Genomic DNA, 21,833 nt, shown 5'->3' on the forward strand with positions numbered 1-21,833 from the left:
TGATGAATAATGGTAATGTCATAGTCCTTCAATACTCAAGCCATATGCGCTGCCTCAAATTGAGATCCCTTTGCTTAAACAAGTGTTGCAAATTACGGTGATCAGTGTAAAGCTCACAAGGCACACCATATAGATAATGCCTCCAGATCTTAAGAGCATGAACAATCATGGCCAACTCCAAATTGTGCACAGGATAATTTTTCACATGGGGCTTCAGCTGACGTGAAGCATATGTAATAAATCGCCCATCATGCATCAATACACAAACCAAACCAACGCGTGAAGCGTCGCAATACACCGTATACATCCCCGAACCTAAAGGCAACACTAGAACTGGTTTTGTAGTCAAGTCCATCTTGAGATTCTGAAAGCTCACCTCACAATCATCAGACCAACGGAACGGAGCACCCTTCTGGGTCAATCTAGTTAAAGGTGTTGCAATGGATGAAAAGCCCTCTACAAACCGGCAATAATAACCTGCTAACTCCAGGAAACTCCTGATCTCAGCCTCTGAAGTGGGACGAGGCCAACTCTGAACTGACTCAATCTTCTTGGGGTCCACCTTAATACCCTCGCCTAATATGACATGCCCCAAGAATGTCACAGAATCTAACCAAAACTCACACTTGGAGAACTTAGCATACAACTTTTATTCCCGCAAAGTCTAGAGCACTACTCTCAAATGTTGCTCATGCTCCCCCAGGCTACGTGAGTAGATCAAGATGTCATCAATGAAGACAATGACGAATAAATCAATATAAGGCATGGACACCCTGGTCATCAAATCCATAAACACCGCTGGGGCATTAGTCAAGCCGAAGGACATCACTAGAAACTCATAATGACCATATCTAGTACGGAAAGCAGTCTTCGGAACGTCTGAGTCCCGAATCTTCAACTGATGATACCCTAACCTCAAGTCGATCTTAGAGAACACCCTAGCACCCTGCAACTGGTCAAACAAATCATCGATACGCGGCAACAGGTACTTGTTCTTGATGGCAACTTTGTTCACCTGGCGGTAGTCAATGCACATCCGCATAGTTCCATCTTTCTTCTTCACAAATAATACTGGTGCACCCCAAGGTGATACACTTGGTCTGACAAACCCCTTTGCTAATAACTCTTCAAGCTACTCCTTCAACTCATTCAAATCTTTCGGAGCCATACGGTACAGTGGGATAGATATAGGCTGGGTACCCGGAGCCAAGTTAATACAGAAATCAATATCATGATCTGGTGGCATGCTTGGAAGGTCAGAAGGAAACACATCAGCGAACTCTCGGACTACTGGAACTGAATCAATTGTCGGAGACTCTTCGGTGGTATCCCAAACATAGGGTAGATAAGCCAAACAACCCTTCTCGACCATATGTCAAGCCTTCAGAAAAGAGATAACCCGACTAGATGTACTGACAGATGAACCCTTCCACTCCAATCTAGGCAACTCTGGCATTGCTAAGGTAACAGTCTTGGCATGGCAATCAAGGATGGTGTGATATGGGGACAACCGGTCCATGCCCAAGATGACCTCAAAGTCGGTCATATAAAGTAACAGAAGGTCCGCTCTAGTCTCGTAACCATAGAATGTGACCACACATGACCGATAGATCCAATCCACAACCACAGAATCGACGGCAAAGGATATCAACGGCGCCGCCGGAGGAGGAGTGATGCGAAGGAAATGAGCAAACAGAGATGATACATATGAATAGGTAGATCCTGGATCAAATAACACTGAAGCATCACTATCGCAGACAGAAATAATACCTGTGATCACGGCATCTGAGGCCACTGTATCTGGTCTGGCCAGAAAAGCATAGAATCTATCTAGGGTGTCGGCTGGCTAGCCTTCACCTCTAGTACAGCCCCTACTTTTCTGTCCCCCACCTTTAGGTGCTCGGACGGCTGTTGCTGCAATCATGGGCTAATAGCCCTGCTGTACTGCCTTTCCCCGAAGTCCGAGATAAAATCTCTTCATGTGACCTGGATCTCCACACTTGTAAAAACCTCTCGGTACCATAGACTGCTTCCCCGAAGTCTAACCCTAATGGCTTGAATACCCACTAGAAGGACCCTAGATGGCCGGTGGGTGCTATGAACTCTCTAGCATGGCAATGAAATAGGCACTGGAAAAAACCTGATGAGCTGGTGGGAGATAAGAACTCTCTGGAATATCACTAAAATAAGGTTGTGATGGAGCACCCCGAGGAGGTGGTGGTACTGAATATGTGGGCCTGCTCGGCTGACACCTCCCAAACTGACCTCTGCCCCTAGCCGGGGCACCTCTAAATGCTCCATAGAAACGAGTTCTCTTGTCCTACTGTATCCGCTCTCTACCCCTCTGGCGGTAGCCCTTAATCCTCTGAGCAATCTCCACTACTAGCTGATAATCAGTACCCATCTCAACCTCCCGGGCCATACTAGCCCGAATACCGGGATGCAACCTCGCAACAAATCTCCTCACTCTCTCTGTGTCGGTAGAAAGTATCATAAGTATGTGGCGAGACAACTCGGTGAATCTTACCTCATAATTGGTCACTGACATCTGATCCTGCTCGAGATACTCTAACTGACCTCGCAACTCTTCCCTCTGAGAGGGTGGAATATACTTGTCCAAGAAAAGCTGTGTAAACTGGTCCCAAGTCATGGGAGGATAACTCGCTGGTCTGCCAAGAAGATAAGACTGCCACCATCTACGAGCCCAGCATCCAACTGGAAGGTAGTGAAATCCACCCCATGGGACTCCAATATCCTCATGTTGTGCAGTATGTCCCTCCGCCGATCAATGAAGTCCTAGGGATCCTCATGCGGCTCACCCCCGAAGATAGGAGGTTGTAGCCTAGTCCATCTGTCCAATAGCTTCTGCGGATCACCGTCCGTAACTGGTCTAGGCTCATGTGCAACCGCTGCAACTGGCTAGGCTCCGACTATGGGTAGTGTACCCAGAGTCTGATATACTTCAGCTGCATGCCCCGGAGCCTGGGTAGTAGGGGTTTGTACTCCCCCTCCCACCTGAGATGTGGATGGGTCTGCTAGAAATAAATCAGTATGAGTCATAGTGTCCATGAACCGCAACATAAGACCTATGACCTCCTGAAAACCCGGTGCTGACATGAAATCTATCGAGGTTGGCTCTGCGGTGGGCACCTCGCCCTGCTCCTCAATGATGGGATCCTCCATTGGATCCGCTGGTGGTGATACTGGGGTAGCTCTGGGATGCCCTCGTCCCCTACCTCGGGCCGGTGCCCTCAACCGTCCTCTACCTCGGCCTCTAGCAATGGGGGGAGCAGCTTCTCCCGGGTCTGGAACGCCGGCCGTACGCGTCCTCACCATCTGTGAGAGAGTGAGAGAAAGGATCTTAGTATATCATCAACTGCACGATAGGAGATCTATAAAGAGTAGTTTCCTAACACCCTATAGCCTCTCGAAGATAAGTACGGACGTCTCTGTACTGATCCTCAGGACTCTAATAGGTCTGCCCATAACTTGTGAGACTTACGTGAACCTAGTGCTCTAATACCATATTATCATGACCCAATTCCATCATAGGTCGTGATGGCGCCCAACACCATTGTTAGGCAAGCCAACACTGATCAAACTAATGGTTTCCCATTTAAATAAATTACTAACTGGATAATTTTTCCTCATTTGTTAAAAAGATTTAGAAATTTGAAAATGTAGCATAACTAAACTGAAGCAAACGAGTACAAATCGTAATCATGTAAACAAATCCAAAATCATAAGTCTACTAGTGTGTGTGCCAAGACCTGGTGTCACAAGTATGTGGAAAATCTAGTAGAATATACAAAAGAATACTAGCCTACTGTCTAAAGAAAATAGATAGAAAAATAAAATATAAGGGAGACTCCAGTTGCTGCAGAACGGCTCGGAAGGTAGCTCATCGTAAAGTCTCGAGATGGGGATCAAATCTGCGCACTAGACTGGTAACCAGATGCACCTGCCTCAGATCATATACAATTAAGTACATAAATGTAGCGTGAGTACATAAACAATATGTACACAGTAAGTATCTAGTCTAACCTCGAAGAAGTAGTGACGAGGAGTTAACTCCGACACTTACTAAGGGCCAACAATATGATAATATGAAATTCTAATTAAGCATGATATATATAACAATAAAACTCAAAACAAGAAATAACTAAACAATTCATCACCATATTTAAGAACCCAAATCACTTCTTTCATTTAAAACAAATAACCTTTCAAATAATGAATTTATACCAATTATAAAAGGGACTTCCACTTCTATTATCACGCACAAAATTCCACTGAGGACGTTCGGCCCGATCCAACATAAATGTAAAATGTGCACTGTCGAGGATCGAACATCACGAACCATAGATGCATCTATTAACCTGTCGAGACAAACGGCCAGCTCCCATGAGAGTAGTAGAAAGAATTACCCCGCTTGCGGAATATACTTGCGACGCGGTCAAATATAAATTACCAATAGATCTTAACTCTTTCTTGATTCTTTTCAAAATAAAGACAATTCAACTTAAAGCTTTTAAATCCTTAAAATCCTCGACTTAGTTCTATTTGATACAATTAACAAATATAATCAATTAACGGTGTCCACGAAGCATGGTGTAAATCAATCACTCTATGCTCAAAAGTTCATATCTCAACTATTAGAGTGATTACCCAACCCAAATTGTAAGATTCTTAAAATTCACCCCCAGACCCACATACCCGAATTCTGAAAAGTTTTGAAGAAAGTTGTTACCCATAACCTTAGGAACATAAATATATGATTTTCACTAAGTTTCATGATTATTTTCGTGGTAAAATCTCATTTTTATTAAACCCTAGGTTTTTCATCTAAACCCATAATTTTTACTAATTTTCATGTTAAAATCTACCCATATTATATGTATTAAACTTACATTAAGGTAGGAATTACTATCCCTCAATAGCTAGGTTGAAGTCTCCTTTTTTGAATCTCTAAAATCGCCCCAATGTGTGAAGAATAGGAGAAACATTCCTAAGTCCTGTATTAAATGAAGTTCATTGCCTTTAGAGATTTACGCACCTGCGGTCATAGGTCCGAACCTGCGTCCTAGCTTCTGCGGACAAAAGTACGCTTCTATGGAACTCCCCTAGACCGGCTGGCGTCGCTTCTGCAGACGGGTTTCTGCTTCTGCGATCCCGCTTCTGCGGAGGATGGGCCGCACCTGCGGAACCTGGGCTACCCTTCCTTGGCCGCTTCTGCGAGGCTTGGCTAGCACATGCAGTTCGCACTTGTTACTGGCCAAGCGCAGGTGCGATTATGGTAGACCTGATGCTTCAGCTATTGTTCCAAATTCTCATCTTGGTCCGAGCCTCATCCGATTAATACTCGAGGCCCCCGAGGCCCCGTCCGAACATGCCAACAAGTTTGGAATCATAAAACGGACTCACTCGAACTCTCGGAACGCCCAAAACGACATCAAAACTAAGAATCGCACCCCAAAACCAATCGAACCAAACTTAATAACTACAAGTTCTTCAATTCACTTCCAATGCGCCGAAACGTACTTAAACTACTCGGAATGACACCAAATTTTACGTGCAAGTCTTAAATGACATTTCGGAACTATTTCCGGTCTCGGAATTCTGTTTGGACCTCGATATCATCAGAACCCACTCCCAACCAAATTTAAAGAACTTCTAAAACCTTCAAGAACCAACTCTCATTATTAGGTGCCAAAATGCTCCCGGGCCATCCAATACCCGATCCGAACATACGCCAAGTCCGAAATCATCATACAAACCTATTGGAACCGTCAAATTCCGAATCTGAGGTCGTCTACTCAAAATATTGACCGAAGTCAAACTTGGCATTTTAAGCCAACCTTAAGGAACTAAGTGTTTCGATTTCAACTCGAACCCTTCCAAATCCCGAACTAACCATCTCCGCAAGTCATAAAATAGTAAAAGTATGTACGGAAAATTTTATTTAGGGAAACGGGGTTCTAGAAATTAAAATAATTGATCAGGTCGTTACATATATAGTGGATGTTATAAAATAAAATTTTACTTCTATAGTACAGAACTACAGATGAGTAGAACCCAATAAAGCCTATACTCTGGTTGGTTAAGATTAAAATGTAATGATATTTACTTTTCGAAGTTCGTAATGGCCAATGGTGGTCTTTGGGATAGGTTGACGGTACTGTTTAGAAGAGATAACGAGGAATAGCAAGCATGATTATTAAGTATTTTGATATTATTAATTAAGATTATGAATATATGGTAGTTAACTATGGTTAAGTACTAATAGTTATAGTAAAATAAAATCATATGTGTCATTTGTTTATTGGCCGGGTGTAAACATCCGGTGCGGGTAAGTTTTTACTGTTAGAAATATTCATGCTAACAACATGTGGGACCTAGGAAAAATGTCCTTAAATATCCCTATTGAAATACAAGAAAGGATTACATTCATCATTTTCGATCCAGGAGCTAGGAATGATACCCTAATATGGGATATGAAGAATAAAGGCACCTTCACAACAAATTCATGATATGACCTCATTGACAAAATCCGTTCTACATAAAATAATTATAATTGGATCTGAAAACTTAGTTGCCCCAACAAAATCAAATTCTTCCTTCGACTTTGTCACCATAATAGATTACCATGCGGCACGTATAGGAATGGACATTAACGATTTGTGTACAATTTGTCGTAAGGAGACCGAAGATATTAGCCATATATTTATGGGATGCTTCGTGGCAAAAAAAATGTGGGAACAATGAGGTATAGTGATTAATTGCCCAAATAATAATAACTGGCTAAACTATCTTAGGGAACTAGCTCCAAACATATCCAGTAAGCACATTTCATGGTCTAATGTATTCCCATTCGTCATTTGGAATATTTGGCTAAATAAAAACAACAATAACATAAACAAGACTTCGAAAGAAATTTCTGCAACCTTTATACTAAATCAAGCCACTCAATACAAACTATTAACTGACCGTGAGATTAATCTAGATAGAAAGGTCCACGTAAAATTTAGTTGGTCAGTACCACATAAAGGTTGGTACAAATTAAATATAGACGGGACATTCAAAGAGGAGGGTACACATGGAGGTGTAGGGGGTGTATTTAGGAACTCCAGTGGGAATTGGGTCCTATGATTCCAAATGAAATCTTATGCAAAAATACCCATACAAACCGAACTACAAGCCCTCTACCAAGGGCTACACCTTGCTCATGAAATGAAGCTACAAACTTTAGAAGTGGAAACAGACGCCACACAGGTAGTTATCTACATTAACAATGCATGTATAACTTATGACTCTATCATTAATACATGCAGGTGGTTAATCTCCAGAATGGGCATGGTAGTGTTCCAGCATAACTTCCTTCAAGGCAATGGAGTGTCTCACCTTTTAGCAAAGCACGCATCCATGCTTTCTAGTATCAATAAACTATGTCGTCTAGTTAATCCTCCAACCTATGTCACGACCAGAATGCTGGCGGGCAAAGTGGGAGATGTTCATGTTAAATCTGTTTCTATCCATGGTTGTAGGCACCTAGTAAAACTTGGTAACCAACATGCTATGCATGGGCAGGGGCGGATTTAGGGGGCGGAAGGGGGTTCGCCCGAACCCTCTTCGTCGAAAAATTACACTGTATATGTAAGGCAAAATCTATTTTTACCTCTATATATTAAGTTTTGAATTCCCTTGGCACAACCCAAAAGTGTAGCTTATTGGTCAAGGGGGTTCAAAAGTTCAACTCTGGTTATCCTATCTTTGTAATGATCCACAAGATAAAAACTATTGTAGTGTGTAATCTTCTATGAAACAAAAATTCCCAGTTTATCAAAAAAAAAAAAAGATAAGCCCTTCCCTTTTTATTTTGAGAAAATAAATAATTATGTTGGACCTCTTTAATTCATGTTCCACTTTTAGCCAACGGTCTTCCTATTAGTTACACTGAATTTATGATAACAGTATGGTTTAAATCAATCTCAGAGAAACCAAGAAGAACTGGAGGATTTCTATGTAAATAAAGTTATCTTGTAAGTGCTATCGAGGATAGAAATCTTTTCGTTTTCTCATTTGATGAACAACTTTAGCTCTTTATTGATGTCTCACATCGGTCATTTTGGCTGAATAACCTAGGAGATCATTGTGCTTATTCCTGCTAGTCCTGGTCCTTGTAATCTACAAAATTTTATTGAACACTTATAATTATTAAAATACATTATTTTAAGCCATTCTCAATCACGCCGAGATTGATATCCATATATAAAATATGCCACATAATTTTTATTATTACAAAAAAATTATTTTTTGGACACAAACTATTTTTCTAAAAACATAACATGAAATTCACTCCAGTTTCTCTTTCCTTCTCCCTTTCATCTTTTTCACTTCTTTCTCTTCCACCCAACCCCCATCGCCGCCACTCTCCAGCTTCCACCAATGGTTTCTCTTTCAAGAATTGGTGGGTTTAGCTTGAGGATTACTAAAACTCAAGCAATTTATGATTTAGACACAAGAGGCTCCATTTGGGTAAAATTACAAAAGAAGCATTGCAAGTGACACTTGTCTTTCAAATTTTGAAGAAAAAAATAATGTTTTCTTGTTGTTGTAATAACGGTGAATATTACCATAATAATCAAAAGCTTTACAAACTAATAGCATCTAGATTCCAAACCACCTCCTACGAAGGGTGCCCAGAATTCTAAGATATCATAAAGACAAATCAGTCACCTATGTAAATCTAATTACAGAGCTTATGAATCAAAACTTGATAGTTTCTAGCTCTCCTATAACCTGCACAATTGCTAATTTTCTCTCTAAATTCTTTCTGAATATGTGAAACTATAAACTCTCTATTTACATTTAATTTCCTGAATATTCTCCAATTCCTAACTTGCCATGTATGGTAAATCATGGCTCCATAAACAGCAGCTGCAACTTATTTTCTGAATTGCCTCTAGAAAAAAAATGTTTGAGGCTCAAAGCAATTGATATTTAAGGCTTCATTTTTTACTCAAAGGAGTTGGCCGCTGGGTGAAACTAAGTTTTGAACATTTGATATGGTGTAATTTACAAAAATTGTTGAATATTCATAGATTGTCAAAACGAAGTTCCAGATGCTAAAAGCGTTCAAATTGGAACAGTTTTGCTTTTGCATTTTGGTTTAATTAATGAAAAATGCATGTATATTTGGATATGATTTTGGGAGAAATAGTTGCGAATGAATTATGGTATTTAGTTTTCTGGAAGACCAAATAATTTTTTTCTGAATATCTGTGTTTTTAGATCCAAGTGATTTTAATCCTTTATTTACTTTTGAGAGAAGGAGGCTTACGATGATGAGAACGACAGGGATTCAGTGAACCAGTTTTTCATATTTGGGCTTTGCCTATTTGTCTCGTCTTTTTCTTTTATTTTAAAACATTCTTTCTTAATATTTTAATTATTTTTCATTTTAATATTCATACTTACGCTTCTTATACGCGTGAAATACACATATTTTATCCACCTCAACCATCAAGTTGCTACGTATGTTTAGCAATTATAAGTATTCAGTCAACGCTTAGTATATTTTGATAATTATAAGTGTCTAGATAAAACTATATAGAGTATAGGGACCAGGATAACAAACCAGAACAAGTACAAGAATCTAGTAGGTTATTCGCCCCTATTAAATGTTTATAAGTTTCCATCAATTTAGAATAACTACTTTTGTCTTTAACTAGAACTTTCCTTCTACCCTCTTAATCTCGTAATTGTTATTCCATGATATAATATTATACTATACTTATATTATTATTGTTGTTGATACTAATCTAATAGTATCAGTTAATAATGATCCACTTGAAATTATCTTTTATATTATTATTGTTGTTGATACTAATCTAATAGTATCAGTTAATAATGATCCACTTGAAATTATCTTTTATCACAGTATGATGCAATAATTGTCTGAAAACTGCACAAAACAAATTAAGTCTCTAGTACTGAAATTATTTCTGGTCTTGACTGTGAGTTTACAGCACAAATTTGCAAAACCAATAGAGGATAAAAAGACGACAATTCTCACCTACTGCAGGCTGCAGCTATTGTATAATAATGCATAGAATACTAAAAGAGGTAAAGAAGAAAATCAAGAAAAGTCACAGAAGAGTGGGAAATGAAAAATAGAAGGGTGGACAGTGGAGTGGGGGGGGGGGGGTCCTTCTTCCATTTGGAAACGTCCAAGTTAGCGTTAATGGGTCATATTGTCTCTCCCTTTTGATAAGCTGTTCATTGAATACTTTCTCTCTAGTCTATTTCTTTCTCTTTCATTTTGGTTCTTGCATTCTTGGACACTGTTCCACGTGCTTTATTTTTTCTCATTATTTAAACAGTTGTTTATATAATACCACTTACTAAGGATAATTTTAATAGCCTGTTATGTCACGTTGTTTAAATTAATTTGAAAAGTATTTTTTTTATAAATATTTTTGGTAAGAAACAATTTATGTTTGATTAATAAATTTAAAAAATACTTTTGAACAATAACTAGTCAAATTTTTAAAAGTATTTTTAAGTTTATTTTCTTAAAGGTGATTTTTAGAAGAAGGAAATTTTCGGAAAAAAAGTACTTTCTCTGATTCTGAAAAATAGCTTCTAGTTCTATTCAAAGTACTTTTTCTTCTCCTAAAAGTTTGAGTTTGATCAAACACTTTAAATTTAAAAAACATATATACCGTATTTTTTTAAGAAAGGAAAAAGTATTTTTGGGACCAAACAAATTATAGATGTGAAAACAATAAAGCTGAAAAACCCAAAATAATGTAGAATAGAATCGCAAGGGTTGGCAATCATGCACGTACAAGCCATGCAAAACTTGACAAGTAACTACAGCAGTATTAAATGTTGTAGCCTTTTAGGTGCCAACAATAAATATTTTGGGGAAGAGGCTGTTTGTGATCATACTCATATAACATAAACTTAGCCGCGTGCATTATATATGACCGTCCTCGTCTTGCCTATTAAATTAGAGTATGATCTTCAATCTCTCTAAACATCACCTATCACTATATATTGAGGCTATCCATTGTCATTTACCTCTATTTGACAATTTCATACTATAATATAATTACTCATGAATAGTTTGTATATTCAGACAAATTTTGAGTTCTCTAAAGCTGGGGATTCTTTAATCTCACATGTACATACATTGACCTACAAACTTCTAACACAAAAAACGAATCTAATGTAAGTCTATTAACAACGACTAAGTTAATTTCTCCTTATAAGTTTAGTGTCGCTTGTATAGATAGTTTAATTTGCTTGTGTTGTGTTATGTTCTTTGCTAGCTAAATCTTCATGGATTCTAAAAGATTATAAGCCCTTTTTCTAGATTAATTAATTGCAATTTTACTTCATGTGATTTTAAGTCGACTTCTTTGCTTTTAATGCCTTCAAATTATTATCGCGGCGCATCTTATACAGATGCATTGTATTTGGATGTCTATAGAAGATGTAGCCTAACCATCTTGGACCACATTCTCTCACTTTATCTTTTATGTACTACATAGAGGACAAGATATATACTTTTCTAAAATTTTATCGTATAATCCGTAAATTTAATACCACGATACTTTACAGAATTAAGAATATCGCCTTTGTTCTTATAAATCAGAGTAGAGGAGCTCTTTCTCCACTCGTTGGCATATTTCATCTCCTTAATATAATATTAACTAATAATCTCGGTGAGCCATACTCTCTCAATCTCTCCAAGTTGCTTTTAGACCTCTATAAGGATACTATTTGGAGTAAAACAAATTGCTAAACCCTCATATTTTTTTCCCTTTCATGACCATTTATTTCCCTATATATAGTTCTATGAGTGCATGTAACGCTCCCGTGTTGCACAAATATAAACGTATAAAATTATTCTCATAATTGAAAGTACATGTATTTCTACAAAATAGAATTGTTTCTAGCTATAGTAAAATTCTCCATAGGAGAGTAACTAAATTTAATCAAAATTTAGTCCATAGTTACGTTGGGTAGTGAAACTAGAATGGAGTGAACCATTACTAAGATTGTTATTCTTAAAAATGTCACTAGCAAATAGCAATAGGCTCTATATTCATATCAATAGCACGACACGCATCTTGTGATGAAAATTGTTGATTATTCAATCAAAATTTAATGCTCAACTATACTTATATGGAGATCCATCATTGACATCAATTGAGTTTTATATATAATTTTGTACCATAGGTTGTATATATAAAATAATAAAATAGTATTGATGCATTTGAATAATAAAAAAGAGAAGAGAAAGGATTTTGACAAGAAAGGCAAAAAAATTTCATAGAGGAATTGAACAGAAAAATTAAAATATTAGGATTCAAATCACTCCACTTGTTTGCTTGTGGGGAAGAATTGACCACATAGACAACAAGAGAAAATAAATTTGAAATGCATTTAATTGGCTATGATCAGCTTCCTTACTCATATCCTACAAGAAAAGAGGAAAAGTATTATTGGAAGGGGCTTTTCTTAGTTTGAAAGTTCAGAAGAAGATGGCAAATGACTTTTCCAAGTCAGAGTCGAACATATGACTATTTCCTAAAGCATTTTAATTTTTAATAAACACATATACAGTCAAACCTCTCTATAACATGTTTGTTCCGAAATTTTTTGACTGCTATAGTAAAGTGTTGTTATAGAAAACATATATATTATAACATGCATAATATAATACTCGGTCCTGAGAAAAATTCGGATTTTAAAATAAATGACTATTATATAGGGATATTGTTATAGAGCAATCTGATTGTAGTAGCGTCGTACACTTAATCTAAACGATGCATGTGGGTAAATTTTGATGATAGACAAACTCAACGTCAAAAAAGTAATTAGAAAGGCAATACACGAGTCTTATTAGGGTAAAAAAACATACTATAACTATTGAGGTAATCATCTGATTGAAATTACTATTATAAATTGTAACAATAGAACAACTATACGTAACCAAAGTGTTTTTCTAAGAATGAGGGTTAATTACACGCACGCGGTGTTTATATCAAACAAATGAAGAAGAGCAATGGATAAATGTTCAAAAATGATAATTTTATTTACCATCTACATACAATGTGTAAATACTTTCACATCACTCCTTGCAAGTTGCAACTAATTAACTAGCACAATTTTGTAATATTACAACAATTCTAATCGTTTTGAAATGAGATGCAAACGCATCAAATTACCTCGGCAAAGATGGAATTTCACGGCACAATATAAACAAAGCAAAACTACGGAGTTTGGACGATTTTGAGCGAATCGTTTTTTTTTTTGGGGGAAAAAATATTTTTGAGGAAAAGCTTGTTTATGTTTTACGGATGTTCCAAATATTAAACAACTTATTTTAGTGTAGAAATTAGATAAACATGAATAACAGATAATGAATAAGTATTTTCAGAATCACTCCAACTAAGATTGACGTGTAGATTTTTAGAAAGGTAAAAGAAATTCATTTGGGCCCAAGAATTATCCACGTAAATAAACCTGTGCAGACATTAATTGCTGTAAAATTTTATCCGCATGAGTATTTGTACCAAGTCATATTATATTATTATGGTTAAGTGAATTAATAAGGTAATAATATATATTAATTAACTATGATTAAGTAAATAATTTTATTTACAAACATACGTTATGCATTTATTAATTATTTAATGTAAAAATCCGATACAGATAATTTTTTTGCGAAGGCAAAAAGAAAAGGAAGAAGAAGAATGAAGAATTGGCCAAACTTTTTGAAGGCTTTTGAGAATAGAAGAGGAAAATTGAAAACGTACTTGCTACCCATCATGTGCTATAAATAAATCTTTTTTTAATAAATAAAAGGATAATAAAGACCAATATGGACAGACGATAGCTAGACAGGAAAGTTGGAATATAGAGATGGCTTTTGTATTTTTCTTTTTTTCCCTTTTTTATTGTTTTTCTTTATTCTCAACTAGACAACTACTTGTTCTTGCTATAAATATCAGATTTCCTAGTTAGAAACTTCACAACACAAATTAAATTAAACTCATCTAAATTCTATTTTCTTTCGTTTTCTTGGAAGGTTATTGAGAGAGAAAGTTATCAAACAGTTAATAATGTTTCTGGAGAAGATTGTGGATGCAATCACAGGGAAAGATGATGGAAAAAAGGTAAAAGGAACAGTGGTTTTGATGAAGAAAAATGTTTTGGATTTTACTGATATTAATGCCTCAGTTCTTGATGGAGTTCTTGAGTTCCTTGGTCGGAGGGTCTCTCTCGAGTTGATCAGTTCTGTTAATGCTGATCCTGGTGAGTACTTCTTTTTATTATATGCTTTTTTTATTCCAAAGTTTTAATCAAATAAAGGAGACATATAATATTCATAACTTCACCATGAATGATATGACATGGATGATTGTATCCTCCCATATTAATCAAAGATTTTCGTTCGAGCCTGGTAAAAAAGGATATTTCACAAGAAGGATTAACTCCATTAATGAGTTTATTTAGAGCAAATCAAAATTAATGCAACACTTCAAATATTGGATATTTTAAAGCGAAAAAAAAATCACAAATTCAGCAGCCTTTAAGGTCACTTATAATTATGATCACACGAGACGTGAGAGATTATTCTAAAGGATAACTCAGTGCACTAAACTCTCGCTATATACAAGGTTCGAAAAATGATCAAATGATCTATTATATATAGTATTACCTTACGTTTCTACAAAAGTCTGCTTTCAGATTTGGTTCTCGTGTGATCATAAAGTATTTTCAATGTGTATTAACTTTTGGAGCAGTCCCTACTTGTAGGGCCTATCAAATATCAATAAAGTACTCCAATTAAAGGTATGCGGAACAGAAAGTACCATGTGATATTAAGGATTAATTTATTGAGCTATTTTTTTTATTTCATGAACCTACAGTTTTATTAGGCCTAATGGTTGATTTTAATTACTTCAATAAGTATTTGTGCTCCCAGTCCCACCTTCTAGCTAGTCTTCCAGGGTGATTACTTTGAAGATTTTTTATCGGAAAAATTGGATAACGTTAGATTTTGTGTATGGTTTTAAGAATATGTGATATAATTCGATATAAATCGTGTATAGAAATAGAGATATGTGTACTCTTGACTATAATAATACAAATAGTGGGCAATAAGAATGAATAAGATAAAGTAAAACAAGCATAAAATGATATCTTTCAATATGAGAAGTGATTTTTTTTATTACGGTGTGTTTTTTCTTCTCTGCTTCCATAGCTTACAAGGATTCTCCTTTTATAGAAGAGGGTCATTACAAAAAATAATAAAATAAAGCATACAGTGGAAGGCCCATGATGACTTGTCTCTTCTTTGATTCCCGTCAAGATTCTCTCTCTTGGTGCGGTTGCAATGACTCTTGTCTGTGAGCTCGATACTGGCTCGAACTCGTTACTGGGTCGGGCCCTTTGGCTCGAGTTCGATCTTCGAGATGAGCGTCGCGCATTTCCGACCTCGAAGCAGTGCCTTGCGGATCGATTCGGTCATGGGCTCGATAGGGTTATCGAGCCGACTCCTCGAGCGACCTTCGGGCTCGAGGCTCGTTAGTACCGACTTCGGAGTTCACTCCCAAAATCTCATTCCAATTTTTTAACACTTGAACTCGATCGAACGTAGGAAGGCCGAAATCTATTTCGACCGTATACAAAGATACAATTTATTATTGGTACCAAAGGACGTTGTTTTTTATTTATATGCATTTGACTAATTTGGAGTTTCTTTATTTCAAACAATTATTATACTTTTATGTCATATCTTTTCTCTAAAAATATTGCAAGTATTAATCTATTTTGTACAGGACCCCCATTTTGTGTAATGTCTTATGTCCAGCACTAACCTAGTGCGTGGCTTTCGTTTGTGATACTACGTACATTACTTATACGAAAAAAAAACAATGACAAGTTAACGTAGAATATGCTATGAGCACTTTCGTTGTTAAATGTGGTGCGTGTCTGTCTATGCATACATATGATAGTCTAAAATGAAAGTTTACTTAAGAGTAAAATTAGGGTGAAAGAAAGAGTATAAATTATTATAAAAAGAAATTCCAGAAAGGTTTGCCTGTTGAATTTTGTACGTGCTGAATTTATGTTGTTTCAATTTTAGGCTATACATAATGAAAGTAGTTGAACTCCTTTTTCCATTTCTTTGTCCTTTTTCTATTTGTGGAGGAGGCTGAGTGGGGTTACCAAAACAGAGCTCTCCTGTGTAAAGACGGAGCTAAAATTTGAACTTAATACATTTTGAATTTATCATTGAACAATAGCTCGTCTTAATTATCAGGTTTGCAATTAAATATATATATATATATATATATATATATATATATATTTTATAATTTTCTAATACAAATATAAAATCTAAGCAAAAGCCACTAGATTCTTCCAACCGCATATCCAATACTTTACCTTTACCTCTGCCCCTAATGTTGGTTTAATAGTTATCGAGTTGTTGCTTTTACCTCAACATATCTTCTTAGTTTTTGAAAAATTATCATGGTTGAAAGATCTGAAGTGTTACAAAATATTTTTGCTGTTTAACTTTTCCTTTGATCACGAAAAGTATTTTGTGCAATTTTTAGATATCATAGACTGTTTCTATAAAATAAATTAACTAATGTCTAAAATCAACCTAAAGGACTAAGTCATCAATTCAACCTTTTAAATCGAACCAAATCATTTTTTTCCTTCTGATTTTTCAATTTAAAGAAGCCATTTCAACTCTTTTTTTCATTTGAAATTCTTTTACACACTAAATCAAAACTTAGTGGAGAATCCAAACATATATACATGTGTACAGAAACACTATTAATTGAGGAACATAATTTCTCAACCAGAATTAGAAGCAAGTTATTTAATTTAAGGTGATGAAGACCCCCACCAACCTAGATGAGTTACGAGTCTTAAAGTCTCTGTCTTTTATTTATTGAATTTTCAACTATGGAGAAAGGGACAGTTTAATTTCATTTGTAGTATTCTTTTCCCAGAAATGTGTACAAGAATGAAACAGAAGCATCTGGTAAAGTGTTAACTAGAATTAACGTGGCCTTAACTCAACCATATGGTCTAAAATGAACATATCTTCAAGAAAAACTTTATCACTGGTAAATTACTGATCACACACCTGGAACATTTTCTCTTCTATACCGTCACTCAGGGGCGATGCTAAAGTGCATGTTACGGGTATGACTGAATCAGTAGTTTTGGTTAACCTTTATATTTGTCTTAGGAAATCTATTAAATATGATAAAATATTAATTTAAAATTTAGTAACTTAAGGACTAAAATACAAAACTCATAAGTTTCAAATCCTGACTCCGATGCTGTAAGTTTGAAATGGACATTAATGTTATACATCTACACGTTCTTTAAAATTTCTTGGATTTTTATGTGTGTGTATGTACATATGTATTTGAATCTCATATCAGTATAAATAATTAGGTATATGCTTTAATTTCTGGAAGTAAATTTTACTGATCTGCATGGCCAGAATTACCAATTTAGAGTTCCACGAAACGACTAAATATGAACCACTTAAAGAGTAAAGTTATCTGAAATTGTCTCTAATATTCAAAAAATCTTAGTAATTATTTTTTAAGATATGAAAAAAGGCAGCCTACCAAATCTCAGACTAGGGTGGTAAAGTATTAAATTATTCTAGTTAGGACCATTATTTATTTGTTTTAGCATTTCAGACCTTAGGGATCATTGGATGAGGTATTATATTTTATTTCTTGGTTTTTATATGTTCTATCCAGAAACACATATAGGGTAAAACCGTATACAATATACCTTTGTGGTCCGGTCTTTCTTCGGACCTCGAGCATACCGGGAGCTTAGTGCACCGAACTGTTATTATATGTTCTATCCTTCCCGTTTTCTCGTCGACACTTCGATTAGCATACATTCTTGTTATTAACTTGTAATATCATTTCTTAAGCCTAACCTAGATTGTAAGTTAATTATTACTACTTGATTATAATCTCTTTTTTCCCTATTTACCTTTCTTTATATCACTCCTAAAAGTAGAACTAATCTGTTTCTGAATTCGATTTATTTGCAGCAAATGGTTTACAAGGGAAACGCAGCAAAGCAGCATATTTGGAGAACTGGCTAACAAATAGCACCCCAATAGCAGCAGGTGAATCAGCATTTAGAGTCACATTTGATTGGGATGATGAGGAATTTGGAGTTCCAGGAGCATTCATTATCAAGAACTTGCATTTTAGTGAGTTCTTCCTCAAGTCACTCACCCTTGAAGATGTTCCTAATCATGGCAAAGTTCATTTTGTCTGTAATTCTTGGGTTTATCCTGCTAATAAATATAAGTCAGATCGCATCTTCTTCGCGAATCAGGTACAATTAATTCATTCATTAATAATGTAACAAGTAAATACACCTTTTAAGTGTTTAAACATATACTTTGCATTGTTGTAATGAATGATTCAGGCTTATCTACCAAGTGAAACACCAGACACATTGCGAAAATACAGAGAAAATGAATTAGTAACCTTAAGAGGAGATGGAACTGGAAAGCTTGAGGAATGGGATAGAGTTTATGACTATGCTTACTACAATGACTTGGGTGATCCAGACAAAGGCCAAGATTTGTCAAGGCCTGTCTTAGGAGGATCTTCTGAGTACCCGTATCCTCGTAGAGGCAGGACAGGCCGCAAACCAACCAAAACAGGTTAAGACATTCACAAAATACATTTCATTTGTGTACTTCAACAAGTATAATAGTCTCAACTTTAATTTACTATTATATATACTTGACATTAGCTATTTACTCTCTGCAGATCCTAATTCCGAGAGCAGGATTCCATTGCTTATGAGCTTAGACATATATGTGCCAAGGGACGAGCGATTTGGTCATATAAAGTTGTCAGACTTCTTGACATTTGCTTTGAAATCCATTGTGCAGTTGCTTCTCCCTGAGTTTAAGGCTTTGTTCGATAGCACGCCTAATGAGTTTGATAGTTTTGAGGATGTACTTAAACTCTACGAAGGCGGAATCAAGTTGCCTCAAGGCCCTTTGTTGAAAGCCATTACTGATAGCATTCCTTTAGAGATACTAAAAGAACTCCTTCGAAGTGATGGTGAAGGCCTATTTAAGTACCCAACTCCTCAGGTTATTCAAGGTATTATTTAAATTTCTATATGATCGAAAGCATTTTCTAAGTATTATTTCTCACGCCTCGCCTTTTGGTAATCTAAATACTGTTGGTGTAGAGGATAAAACTGCATGGAGGACGGATGAAGAATTTGGGAGAGAAATGTTGGCGGGAGTCAATCCTGTCATAATCAGTAGACTCCAAGTAAGCTTTAATTCATCTGAATTGCTAGTCTTTCAAGATATCAAGAACTTGCTTAAGTTTATTTCTATTTTTCGTGATTCTTCGTGCATTTTGAAGATGTTGACTTATCTAATATCTGCAGGAATTCCCTCCGAAAAGCAAGTTGGATCCTAAAATATATGGCAACCAAAACAGTACAATTACCAGAGAGCAGATAGAGGATAAGTTGGATGGACTAACAATTGATGAGGTAATTACTACTTTTATTTTGATACTAGCTAGATTCTTCAGTCAAGTTCTCTGAGTAGACTATAGTGACAAGAGTTGGTACTATTATTTATCAGGCAATCAAGACTAACAGACTATTCATATTGAACCATCATGATATCCTTATGCCATACTTGAGGAGAATTAACACGTCGACAGACACAAAAACCTATGCCTCAAGAACTCTGCTCTTCTTGCAAGATAATGGAACTTTGAAGCCATCAGCAATTGAACTAAGCTTGCCACATCCAGACGGAGATCAATTTGGCGCTGTTAGCAAAGTATATACACCAGCTGATCAAGGTGTTGAAGGTTCTATCTGGCAGTTGGCCAAAGCCTATGCAGCAGTGAATGATTCGGGCGTTCATCAACTCATCAGTCACTGGTAAAACCTGTCAGAAAGCTTTATATAAAATACAACTTACCCATAACCAAACTAAATGTATTGTTAAATAATACTAATCAGAATCATTTGTTGTTAACTTCTCAGGTTGAATACACATGCAGCGATAGAGCCATTCGTGATCGCAACAAATAGGCAACTAAGCGCGCTTCACCCTATTTATAAGCTTCTCCACCCTCATTTCCGTGAGACGATGAACATAAATGCTTTAGCAAGACAGATCTTGATCAACGGTGGTGGACTTCTTGAGTTGACAGTTTTTCCGGCCAAATATTCCATGGAAATGTCAGCAGTAGTTTACAAAGACTGGGTTTTCCCTGAACAAGCACTTCCTACTGATCTCATCAAAAGGTAAATAAATAACATAAATTGGTCACTAAAATAACATTTTTGGTGGTGTTGTCTTGCTAACAAGAACATGATGTTACTCAATTTTAGAGGAGTAGCTGTTGAGGACTCGAGCTCCCCACTTGGCATTCGATTACTGATTCAGGACTATCCATATGCTGTTGATGGGTTGAAAATTTGGTCAGCAATTAAAAGTTGGGTAACTGAATACTGCAACTACTATTACAAATCAGATGATGCGGTTCAAAAAGACACTGAACTCCAAGCCTGGTGGAAGGAACTCCGCGAAGAGGGACACGGTGACAAGAAAGATGAGCCTTGGTGGCCTAAAATGCAGACAGTGCAAGAATTGATAGACTCTTGCACCATCACAATATGGATAGCTTCAGCACTTCATGCAGCAGTCAATTTCGGGCAATACCCTTATGCTGGTTATCTCCCTAATCGCCCTACATTAAGCCGAAATTTCATGCCAGAGCCAGGAAGTCCTGAGTATGAAGAGCTCAAGACAAATCCGGATAAGGTATTCCTCAAAACAATCACTCCTCAGCTGCAGACACTGCTTGGCATTTCCCTCATAGAGATCTTGTCAAGGCATTCTTCGGATACACTTTACCTCGGGCAAAGGGAATCACCTGAATGGACAAAGGATCAAGAACCACTTTCAGCTTTTGCGAGGTTTGGAAAGAAGCTGAGTGATATCGAGGATCAGATTATGCAGATGAATGTCGATGAGAAATGGAAGAACAGGTCGGGTCCTGTTAAAGTTCCATACACCTTGCTCTTCCCCACAAGTGAAGGAGGACTTACTGGCAAAGGAATTCCTAACAGTGTGTCAATATAGAACTTTAATTCAATATAAAAGTATTAAATCCATGTGTTGTTATTGTTTCTTTATATTCCTAATAATAATAGAAAATAAAATCTTTTATTTTTATTTCAAGGAAGTTCCAGCTACAGCTAAAGGATGTAATGCTGTAGGCTCTTCTGTTCTGTAAGTAATTCATTTGTATCAACAAGTGCCCAGTTCTAAATTGTGAATAAAGTACTGTATGCTATATATCCAGTTTTTGTTTCTTCTTGTTCAATTAAAATGCAGCTGACTGGTAGTTTTGTTTGAACTAGTATTAAGTTATATTGGATACTGTGGCAAAACTGCAAGAGAAGAATCTTGTTTTTCGAACTAATTCTTTCTTTAGGCATCTTCCCTTATCTAGATAAGCCTACATTAAAAGAACTTACTTTTTTCTTTTGCTTTTAGGTCTACTTAAAAACTTACCTCTCACCTTAACAAGGGATAAATCTGATGTATTGACTTACATAAGATTTTAACAAATCAATAAGCACAAGTGTAAAGGGAGCCTTGACGTAATTGATGAAGTTGCTGTCATGTGACTAGGAGATCACGGGTTCGAGCCGTGAAAACAGTCTTTTGCAAGGTAAGGTTGCATACAATA

General features: G+C 36.3%; 1 protein-coding gene across 1 annotated transcript; it reads left to right on the top strand.

Moving 5' to 3' along the window:
* The first annotated feature begins 14,072 nt into the window (after positions 1-14,072).
* On the top strand, positions 14,073-21,436 carry LOC107806322 (probable linoleate 9S-lipoxygenase 5). The gene is given in 9 exon segments (NM_001325784.1): positions 14,073-14,331; positions 18,125-18,417; positions 18,511-18,751; positions 18,861-19,202; positions 19,294-19,379; positions 19,501-19,608; positions 19,703-20,010; positions 20,116-20,379; positions 20,467-21,436. Coding segments are annotated over 9 exon segments (2,589 nt in total). The 5' UTR covers positions 14,073-14,138; the 3' UTR covers positions 21,221-21,436.
* The last annotated feature ends 397 nt before the right edge of the window (positions 21,437-21,833 follow it).

This window comes from Nicotiana tabacum, chromosome 19 (genome assembly GCF_000715075.1).
Source record: "Nicotiana tabacum cultivar K326 chromosome 19, ASM71507v2, whole genome shotgun sequence".
In the NCBI taxonomy this organism is placed as follows: Eukaryota; Viridiplantae; Streptophyta; class Magnoliopsida; order Solanales; family Solanaceae; genus Nicotiana; species Nicotiana tabacum.